Raw genomic sequence first — 11,812 nt, forward strand, 5'->3', positions numbered from 1 at the left:
AATGTAATATTTATAAAAAATTAATAAGAATAATAAAAAAAAATAAATCGTATTCTTTTTTAGTGTTTCTGTGTTCTTAGGATGGATACAAAATACACTAATTCAGTATTTGTTGACACACAATCTCTATTCATGTCTCATCGTCAAACACGATTTTATATTATAAACAAACGCAGCCTAAGTAATAATATATAAAACTCTTTTTATAGTTTTGAGTGAATAGGAATTCAAAGGAATTTTAAAAAAAAATTGATTAATGAATATAAAAAAGAGCAAAACAAAAGGAAAATGATTATCCATACTCCTAATAGACTCATTTTTAAATCAATTATATTTTTATTTATCTATAAATTTTATTAAATATATACAAATTAAAAAGATAAATAAAAAAAATTTATTAATCACAATTTATTTTTTCTTTTCATGATTATATGATATCTATTAATATTATTTTTTCAATAAATACTTTTAGTATATAATAATAGGTAAAGACTCACATGCAATTGTCTTCATATAAAGTTGATAGTTAAAAATCCTTAGATTATATTTAGTTAAACTTGTCAAATTATCTAACGATTCTTAAATATCAACTTGAGTTTTTACCTATAATAATATAATAATAAAATAAATATATATACCGGGTTAACCGGTTCGACCAGTGACCCACCGGTTAAACCAGTGACCCAGTGACCCAGTAATCTGACCGGTTCGATCACCGATTCGGTTCTGATAACTATGTGTAACACGTCTCGGCGTGTTAAAAATATCTTCTGACACCACCAATCTGCAAATACACACACTGCAGGGCCGTCAAAATGGGCTAAACCCATCGGGCCAGCCCGTTTACCCGTTTAAATGGGCGGGCTTTGCCTCTAAAATTAAGCACGTTTAAATTTCGGGCTAAACGGGTTGAGCCCGATTAACCCGAAAAAAATGACGGGTTAAACGGGCTAGCCCGCGGGCTAAACGGGTGGCCCGTTTAAATTTTTTTTTTCATTTTTTTAAAAAAAGTAGCACTTTCAGCCCATATTTCTTTCGATCCGACCCGAAAACCGACCCATCAGCTAAAAATAATAATTTTTTTAATGGTTTTTGACCTAAAATTAGTATTTTTTGTCAAAAATATTTTTAAAAAAATAAAATAAAATGATAAACAGGCTGACCCGTTTAACCTACGGACTAACTATAAACGATCCGAATTAAAAAAATCTAACCCACAAATAAAACGGGCTTAAACGGACCAGCCTGTTTAATCCACAGATTTAACAGGCCGGACTAGCCCGTTTGACACCAATTTTAATCCCATAACCAAATTATTTTGCCCATCTTTGAATCTTTTGTTCCTTTTCTTTTCTAAACAAAAAAACCTTCATAACCTTCAGCTTCTGCTCATTTCCCCCAATTCGGATCTCTCTCTTCTCTCTCTCTCTCAATCGCTCACTATGTCTGCTCTTCTCACCAACGATCTTAACGATCTTTCCCTCAAGCCCCAGGTATTGTTCTTTAGGCAGCTGAAAAAGTCGCAACAGGTAGACGGGCTAAGAGGGCATTGAAGCGGGAGGCTGCTGATAAGGCTGCAGCGGCAAAGCATCAGCAGCATCTAGTGAGGTTGGGCAGGAAGTAGTGCAATACTTATGCTGAAGTCATACCAACTCAAGCCAGGCCTCGAGTACTCTCCTTTCCTTAAAAAAAAAGGGTATTTTTTACTTTTTTTTTCCAATCTTGTACAGTGTTTATTCATTGAACTAGTGTACTGTAATATGGGGGGTAAAAATGGTAGACAATAATGTGGCTTTGGTATGTTGTTAGTAGTTCCGTGGGTTTAGGTGGAGATGGAACTCCTCATACACTCTCTTAGGATTGAACAATTTAGGTTTATAATCAATTGACTTACCCTAAATGCAGATTTTAAAAGTTGTACATAATTCTTTATCATGATTCATGACTCTATTTAGGGTTATTCATTTTAAAAGTTACAGATTTGGTATTAATAGAAATTTCAAAATCTCAAATGGCTGACTTACAGATATGGACTTACAGATAGAAAGTTGTGCTGAAGCTTCCAAAGGAATTGCATGCTTAGTGCTATGTACAGAGATATTTGACCTACCAATTGTTGAACATGGCGAATCATGCGGCCGACGATGATAACGAAGAAGAAGATGAGGCTGGTGAGTTCTCTGGGGTTTTAGAGATCTTTGTTCACCATGCAAGAAACATTCACAACATATGCATCTATGATAACCAAGATGTGTATGCAAAATTCTCTTTCACATACAACCCTGATGAGACTTTATCCACAAGAATCATCAATGGAGGTGGAAAGAATCCAACATTCAATGAGAATCTAAGGATGAAGATCTCCAATGTTGATGATGCAGTTCTAAAGTGTGAGATTTGGATGTTTAGTAGAGCAAGGAATCACTTGGAGGATCAGCTTCTTGGATTCTCTTTGGTTCCAATTTCTCAAGTTCTTATTGGAAAAGGAAAAGGAAAAGTGACTCAAGATTATAGCCTCTCTTCCACTGATCTTTTCCATTCACCAGCTGGAACAGTTCAATTGACACTCTCCTTAGACACAAACAATTCTAATTTTGATTTGATATCATCCGAATCTGCCAAAACCTCTTCAATTTCTTCAGAAGTGGTGTTGCTTGACAGAAAAGTAACAGAGGTTATGGTTGATCCGGTTGAGTATTCGAGGATTGTGTTTCCTGATATTGGCGTGGCGAAGGAGAATCAAGAAATGGCAACTGAGTACTTCAATTCTTGCTCTTCTAGAGGGCTGCTACTGCCATTCCTTCGCCTCGGCGCAACCAATGACTGTGAAATGAATCCTGTTTCTCCAAATGAGAGTATTCATCAGAACTCAGGTTTCTTAAGCTCCACAACTACAAGCCTAAGTGATGATAGAGATAGAAACTCGTCCGTAGATTCGATTCAGAAAAAGAATAATTCTTGCAATGTTTCAATCAGTGTTATAGAAGGCAGTGTTAGTAACTCTCCAGATACACCAACTTCCAAGAAAGAAGGTGAATCCATGGACGAAAAAGAAAGCGAAAAGAGTGATGATAGTGAGAAGAAAGTTGGGAAATTTGGTCAAGTTTTTTCAGCTCCATTAGGGAACATGAACATGAATATGAATTTGGAAGCTGAACAATCTGCAATGCAGAAACAAATAGTGGATATGTATATGAGAAGCATGCAACAATTCACAGAATCCTTAGCAAGAATGAAGCTACCTATGGAAATTGACAAATCTGAAAGAAAAGATCAAGATTGTGGTGATGTGATTCAGAATCATGAAAGCAGCAATAACAACAACATCATATCAGAAATTGATGATGTTAGTAATAATAGTAAGAAGAAAAAAGATGGATCAAGAGTGTTTTATGGTAGCAGGGCATTCTTCTAAAACCATTATTCATTACTCAGAAATTAGTACTAATGTTGTTACTCTTATTCTTATTATCATAACATAAGGTACTCTTCATATTTGTTTATTACATATTTTTAGTTCATAATGTTGTGTCTTTTATGGATTGATTAAATGTTTGTTTGTATTCACTAAACACTTTTCCATGATTATGTTTGTTGTTACCTTGATGCAATCATAAGCTATGTCTGCATATCAATTCATCACTACTATGCCATTCATATTCTCACCATTATTGTGAACTCTAATGAGGATTTAGATTAGGTTAGATAATATTACTACATATTGCATTCTTTGATTTGTTATGTTTAGTTAGTGTTACAAAAATTCAATTTTAAGAGACAGTAGTATGTATATATTATATCTTGTATTGCTTAACTTTAAGTGAAATAAATATAGTTTGTGCTAAAATATTTGTTCACAATTAAATTAGGTATTTTATTGCAGAGGATTTTAAGAGATGAAAATATACTTTAGATATTAGTTTTAGGATAATGTTTTTTAATGTGTGAAAATGTGAAATAATCATGTATAACTGAGGATTTTAGTTAGGTAAACGGAGAAATTGTCTAAAAATTATGAGAAAAAACTGTGTGTATATGATTATGAATTTTAGTTAATATAAGTAGTGAATTTCAGGATTCTAAATTCATGCCATGTATACATGTAGAAGACCATATATTGGTAATCCTCTCACAACAAAAGCAAAAACTTTCCTTGCTTTTTGAAAATTTTAAGGTCTTTACTTTCATGAAAAAAAAGTATAGAAATACAGAAAAAGAAAATAAAAATCATGCTGAGTTTTTTTTATTTTTTTTATTTACTCTATATATTATGTACTTTTTGAATCTGTAGGTGAGTCACCACCACATTTAAAAAGGTTGTATTTGATGGCATTAGGATGTGGTTTGATTCCTTTTGTGGTGGCTTCCATTTCTTGTCCGATCATACCAATATGTAATATTTTATATATCTTTTACGAAAATGTTCTTGAATATTTGTCATTATACTCAATACAATATATAAACCAAGGATACTTTGTTGAGTTATGTGTTTACATATTGTTTGGTTGCTCGTTAGAAAGGTGGATCGAATGGTTGGTGGGTCGAGAGCAATAGGTTGATTGAGGGTGTTTTTGGATCTGGGCGCAAATTTTACGAAGAGGCGTTGTTCCTAGCGTCGGTGGGTTGGCGGGTGAGGCCACCTGCAAGGATACTTCGATGCTAAAGTGGGTATCCATACAATGAGACGGCTAATTAGGGTAAGAGTGACGTATATGTCCCTCTCCATTTATACCTTGTACTTCGAGTGGGTCTTTTGTTCTGGACCCGTCTAGAAGCTTCTGCCAACTATCCAGGTCTCCATCAAGCTAAGGTGTGAGGCGACATGCGGGTCACTTTCGCATGCGGGTCGATGACCCGTCGGATCGACAGTCCGTATGGTTGACCCCCGACCCTTGTTGGGTTGGGCTGGAACACATATTGAACATATTTTAAATACGACATTCATCTCATATTCATCCGATATATTAGACATATTTAAATACCTTCACGTATTAGCGTGTCTAATTTTATTCTTAATCTATATTTCAGAGTTAGGAGTTGTTAAAGGGAATGATGTGGTTACGGAATCATTGGCTCCTCACGTGCCTGATGGTCTTGTTAATGAGGCATGCATGGATGATGGAGAGGGCTGGCAACAAGTGCTGCGTAAGAAAAAATTTACAATGGGCCAGTCATCAGGTTTGAAGGACCAAGATGGAAAGCAGCACAAGTTTGGTTCGAGAAGGGTTCCAAGACCCAATTTGCATGGTGATGGAGGTAAATCAATTGGCATTAGGATGGGGAAGCGAGAAAAACATGAAATTGCGCCATCTCCATCACGCAGAACTCCTGCACGTCGTGGAATTTCTCTACGGAAGCGTCCTCGGCCTTCCTCCTTGCAGAACTCGCCAGTTGATAAAAATGGTAGCGCAACAGAGGAAACCTTAGTAAATGGAAGCATGGCAGGTGCATCATTAGGGGGTCCGAAGGTTGCAATTATTGAGGATCAGAGTGTGCCAGTACCGCAGGACAAACCACCTATTGAGGTTGGTGATTCTGTTTAGAGTTTTATGTTCTTATTTATTCTGTCCCTATTATTTATAGATAGTTTAAATATGATTGTTTGGAATATTAGGTGTGCTTCTAATAAGTTAGCCCGTGTGCATTGCAAGAAACTTGTTAGGAAATTTAGACCTGTTTTCTTTATTGTGGTTGAAACTCACTCCCCTTTTCAGCATTTAAAATTATTCTGGGAAAGATTGGGGTATTACTCTGTTGGTATAGTAGAAGCAGAGGGGCATAAGGGAGGTATTTAGTTTCTATCCTCTATGAAGAGTGTTTGTTGTAAGTTCATTGATGCTTTTGATCAGGGTGTTACTGTTGAGGTTCACTTTGATAATTTAATTTGGAGGTGTAGTGGTATTTATGGCAGTCCTCAATTTAATAAAAGGGTTCTACTTTGGGATTATCTTGTTGCACAATCCATGATTTTTCAAGGACCTTGGATTGTTCTTGGTGATTTTAATGAAGTCAAATTTTCTCATGAATCTAAGGGCTGTCAGTTTTCTCATCAAAGAGCAGACATGTTTGCTACTTCATTAGGGGATAGTGGTTTGTTTGATCTGAAGACTATTGGGAGGCAGTTTTCTTGGTACAGGAGGGTGAAAAATTATGTTGACATGGCAAAAAAGCTTGATCGAGTCTGTATAAATAATAGTTGGTTATCTATCTTTCCAGAGGTTTATGCAGAAATTTTAAATAGGCTTCAGTCTGATCATTGCCCTATTCTGGTGCGTTGTAAAGGTCGTCCTCAGCCTAAAGGGAATCGACCTTTCCGATTTGTTGCTGCTTGGGCTACTCATCCTGGGTATAGGGATATTGTGAACCAGTCATGGTGGTCTGGTAATAGAGGAATTCATGGCAAGCTTTCGGAAGTACAGAAGAATTCACTAGAGTTTAACTCGAAGGTATTTGGTAACATTTTTGTTAAGAAATGTGAATTAGAGCAGCAGATTAATTATTTACAAAAGCGTTTGGAAGTGGTGGATAGTATTTATTTGCGTCAGAAAGAGCGACAGCTGCTTGATGATTATAATAATACTCTAGTGCAAGAAGAGCTCCTATGGTTCCAAAAGTCCAGAGAGCAGTGGGTAAGGTTCGGGGATAGGAATACAAGATTCTTTCATATTCAAACTCTTGCGTGAAGGAAGCATAATAAGATTCATGGCCTTTTTCTCAAGGATGGAGTGTGGAAAACTGATCCAGAGGTTCTGAGTCAAGAAGTAGAGTCTTTCTATAAAAGCTTATTCTGTCATTTGGATGATGTTGATTTGGGTTGCCTTGGTGATGTGCCTCTTCCTTCTCTAAATGAGGAAGCTTGCAATAACCTTACGGCACCAGTTACTATGGAGGAAGTCAAAGCAGCGGTTTTTCACATGAACTCTTTTAAAGCTCCGGGTCCTGATGGGTTTCAAGCTTTCTTCTTCAAAGAATATTGGGAGATCATTGGTCTTGATGTTTGGAGACTTTACTAGTTCTCATTCCAAAGGTTGAATCACCGGTATCTATGAAAGATTTCAGGCCGATTAGTCTCTGCAATGTAGTTTACAAGATCATCACGAAGGTCCTTGTTAATAGGCTTCGTCCTCATCTTGCGGAGATTGTTGGCCCACTTCAAGGAGGATTTATTCCGGGACAAGGGACTCCTGACAACATCATTATTGCCCAAGAAGTCCTTCACTTTATGAAGAAGACTAAATCAAAGAAAGGTACACTGGCATTTAAGATTGATCTGGAGAAAGCTTATGACAGAGTTGACTGGAGGTTTTTAGCTCATACCCTTAAAAGCTTTGGTTTTCCTATTCCTACACTTAATTTGATTATGAATTGTGTCACTACTTCTTCCTTATCTATTTTTTGGAATGGGAGTCGTCTGAATGGCTTTACTCCTAGCCGAGGTCTTAGACAAGGAGACCCTATGTCACCCTATCTTTTTGTGTTGTGTATGGAGCGATTGGCATGTTTTATTAGTCATCAGGTTGATTTGGGCTTGTGGAAACCGGTTGCTATTTCTAGAGGAGGACCAAGAATATCCCACTTAATGTTTGCGGATGACTTGTTTCTATTCTGTAAAGCTACAAAGAGACAAGTGCAAAATGTGATGTTGGTTTTAGAGACTTTTTGCAAAACATCTGGGATGAAGATTAATGTGGAGAAGTCTAAAGCGCTTTGCTCCAAGAATGTCTCTGCAATAAGGAAAGAGGTTTTCACTGGGGTATCCTCTATCAGATTTGTCCAGGACTTGGGCAAGTATCTTGGAGTTACCCTTAGCCATTCTAGGGTGACTCGTTCAGCTTTCAATGGTGTCCTGGATAAGATTCGGAGTAGGCTAGCAAGCTGGAAAAGAAGTTTACTCAATCGGGCTGGTAGACTTTGCTTGGTTAATTCTGTTGTCGCTGCTATTCCCATGTACCAGATGCAGGTCTCTATTTTTCCCAAAGGAATCATTAGTAAATTGAGTCTATGATGATGAATTTTCTTTGGAAAGGACAAGTTGATGGAAGAGGATTGAATCTTGTTAGTTGGAAGGTACTGGTTACTCCAAAAAAATATAATAACTCTCGCAATGGTTACTTGTGGTTGTGTAAGCAGCTGTTTGGTTGGGAGGAGCGGGAGAATTGGCTTTGGCTTTGGCGCCAGCTTGTTCCGAAAAAGCATAAATTTTTGGCTTGGTTGTGTCTTAAGGAGGCTATTCCTACTGCAAGTTTTTGCTTTAGAAGAGGGATGTCGTCATCGGATAAGTGTCCAAGATGTCTTTCTAGCCAGGAATCGGTTTTACATTGTATTCGGGATTGTCCCAAAGCTCAGCTTGTCTGGCATAGGTTGGATATTTCTTGTCATCCTTTTGATTTGAAGAACTGGTTCTTGTATCATAGCAGAGAGCATCCGTTCAAGTTCTTTTCGGGACTTTGGTGGATATGGCGAGTAAGGAATAATGACATCTTTAATCCCGATGAAACTTGGCCTCCGGAAAAAGTGATTTGTCTGGCATTAACTTCAGAAAAGGAGCTTAGGAATATATTTGAATTGCAACGTATGTCCCTTCCCTCTACTCTAAATGGTTTTTGGAATCCCCATCCATTGGTACTTTTAAGATTAATTGTGATGCTAGTTATTTTGGTTCGGGTGATAGTGTTGGTTTTGCTTGTGTTATTAGAGATTGTAATGGGAGCTGGCAAAGGGGGTGTTTGGGAATGATTGAGAGTAATAGTATTCTTCAAGGAGAATTGTTTGCTATTTGGAGAGGATATCTCTTAGCTTGGGATGTGGGTCAACGAGATGTTATTTATGAGACGGATTGTGTGGAAGCATTTAATCTTGTTACTCAAGATGGTTTTGGGTTTATTGATCCACTGATGCTCAAAATAAGAGATATCATGCATTAGAATTGGCGGGTTGACTTTCGTTTGATTATGAGAGATGCAAACACGGTGGCAGATACTATGGCAAAGATGGCGATGAAGTTACAACTTTCGCATGTGGAGCTTCTTTCACCTTGGGAGGAGTTTAAGAGTAGTCTTAAACGAGACTGTCCCTCTATTTAGGCAGTTCCTTGTTTTGTTTGTTTTGTTTTTCTTTGTTTAATTTATTTCAGTCACAAAAAAAAAAAAACACTTAAAAATTATTTTATGCTTTAATATCAATAAAATATCTAAGATTTCATTACGAATTATCTAAAAAATATTTTATATATTATATATAATGTGTATGTCATGTGTCTTACAAAAACTTGAAATTAGTTTGTTTACGTGTTCTAGCTGTGTTATGTTCATGCTTCATAAATACCAACACTTATTTTATTACTTTTAGAATTTAGAGTGACTTTATTTCTAACACTTAAACTCCTCTTTTTATCTTTTAGGTGTCTAATTATTACTTATTTTTAAATATTATTCAAATAACATCAATTTATTTATTTATTTTCCTTTGAAAACAAAGATAAGAAGTTTTGTGTCATGATCAAAGGCTGAGAAATAAGAGCCAAAATTTGTTATCGTGGGGGAAGATATGCACCAATTTTGTCAACCCAAAATGGAGCACCTTCTGAAAAAAAAAAAGCTCTTAATCATAGAGGGAAAAAGATATCTAACACAAGCAATCCAAAATCCACGTCCATATTGCTGTTAATTGAATCTCTAACAATTATTCATGAATTTTTTTTTCTTTTGAGATTGCTCGTTGATAGGTTTTTCTAAATATATTCTTTTAGAAAATTAATAAATCAAATTATTTTTAATTATTTTTAGGAATATATTCAATTGCTGTATTACTTAAAAGAAAATCCCTCTAATTTGATGTGGCCTATGACATATGCAGTTTGTTAATGTTGGCTATAAAGTTGCTTTATTGACCATAAAAAATGTTACTTTAATAGTTTAATTTATATTGTTACATTACAATGTAGTGAACCCATCGTGACTATATTAAGGGGGAGATTATTATTTCTGATTTTCCATTTGTTCAGGTGCTTCAGATAACTTGTTAGATTTGATTAATTAACACTTACTACTGATTTGAGGCGGATAATTGGGATTACAAAGTCAAAGGAATTGTTATGAGCATATAATTTTTTTTTTTTTTAGTCAGGACCAACCCAATTTTAAGTATCTCAAATGAATTGGACAACCCCAATTCTAGGTACAAGTACACATACCTACACACTCCTCGTATACTTACCAATTTTTTCTCCTCGGATGCAGTCGGTAGGAGTTGAGCCCGAGACCTTTGAGATGGGAAGGGGGCAGATTGCCGTGTGAGTTAAGGCTCATTAGCAGCATATAATTAAACATAACAAAAGAAGGTAGATTTAGGGGCCTACGAGTAGTGGTGTCAATATGTTTGGCCCTATAGGGCTTTGGTCCTACTTTATAGGGTCAGAAGAATAAAAATCCTATAACTAATAGGGTTAAATTTTTAAAAAGCTCTCGGGGCTAAAAGTTCTCGTGGCCTCGTGGGCCAAAAGTCGTAAGGCTAATCCATGGATTACCTAATCCTTCTTTTTTTTTTTCTTATTAAAAGTCATTAATTTGTTCTATCATTTTGTCATTTTTATGCGTAGAAAATAAAAAAAAATTAAAAAATAAATGTTAATAATGTGCATTAATTATATTAAATCCAACTTTTAACTATATACATCAAAAAATCAAACATAGCATTCACTATCTTATCACCCTTCTTTTTACTCTTTAGTATCTACCATCAATAATACTTTGTTCATAAGTCTAAAGGTGAACTTGAGGATACTATGACTACACTACTTGAGTGGCAAAGTCATTCTAACCCTGAAGGTTCAGCTTACCATTTCAATTCAAAAGTGAAACACCATGCGTAAGAACTAGTTCTAAGTTCATAGACATGAGTGAAAAGTTAATCTTATAGACCGAGCAAAATTCAAAGTGACATGGTCTTAAACAGTAATAGTAATGCTAGTTGAAAGCTTAAACATTGCAGAGCAAAATGTATGGCAATCATCAAAATTCTATATAAACCCAAATTAATTATTTAGCTAAAGTGTAGGCTACTTATCAAAACTCTGTAGTCATGAACATGTATGCATATCGATGTCGACATTTATGTTGTCATTCAAAACTAGAAAAGAAGGCCAATGTATAGCTAAGATCATTATAGTGATCAAATAATAAGACTCACAAGGAGCCTCTAAGTACTTGGTAAAAGAAATACACAACTAAGTAAAAACATGATGAAGCAATTTTGTATGGAAAATATAAAAGACTTCAACTTTTCAATGCATTTGATGAAGCAAAAGTTTGAAACTTATCCTAATCTTGATTCCTTAACTAGTTGCTTTAACAAAACCTTTAAAACCATTTGCATAATTGCATCACCTGTGGTGCACCTCAGAACCTAAAAAACCTTGAACTCAATCATTAACAGGTTACTCCCTGAATTTTACAAAAAGTTTTTAAATAAATGAGATAGAAAACTCACCAAACACATGAAATAACCACTCAACAGGAAAACTATTTCAGATTGTATTTCATAACCACGTTTCAATTTAAATTAATTCTTTTTTTCATTAAGTGAAATGTACTGCTTAACAACTTGAATTTGTTGGGCACAATCAACTAATCAAAAAATATAATAAAGTATGAAACATGTATATTATTTTAGGGCTATTTTGATTTTTGTTGGGAGGGTTTAATTAAGCTTGGACTTACAAAATATAATTTTATAATTTTTGGGAATGTGGGCTAGAATTATTTTGGAGGGTTGAAGGCTAACCCTAAAATTTGGGCTAAATTGACACTATTAC

General features: G+C 35.4%; 1 protein-coding gene across 5 annotated transcripts in view; it reads left to right on the plus strand.

The window, feature by feature from the left end:
- LOC107608845 overlaps positions 1-3,644 on the plus strand; it is an 8,509-nt gene extending 4,865 nt beyond the window's left edge. For 2 of the 5 annotated variants that reach the window (XM_021107072.1, XM_021107071.1), the window contains exon 3: positions 2,275-3,644. In XM_021107072.1, coding sequence (XP_020962731.1) covers positions 2,275-3,415 — 1,141 coding nt within the window. In that variant the 3' untranslated portion in view covers positions 3,416-3,644. Of the gene's footprint in view, positions 1-2,116 lie in introns of all 5 variants that reach the window. The other 3 variants (XM_016310596.2, XM_016310595.2, XM_016310597.2) reach the window with 2 other exon arrangements.

Source organism: Arachis ipaensis, chromosome B07, assembly GCF_000816755.2.
Source record: "Arachis ipaensis cultivar K30076 chromosome B07, Araip1.1, whole genome shotgun sequence".
Taxonomy (NCBI): Eukaryota; Viridiplantae; Streptophyta; class Magnoliopsida; order Fabales; family Fabaceae; genus Arachis; species Arachis ipaensis.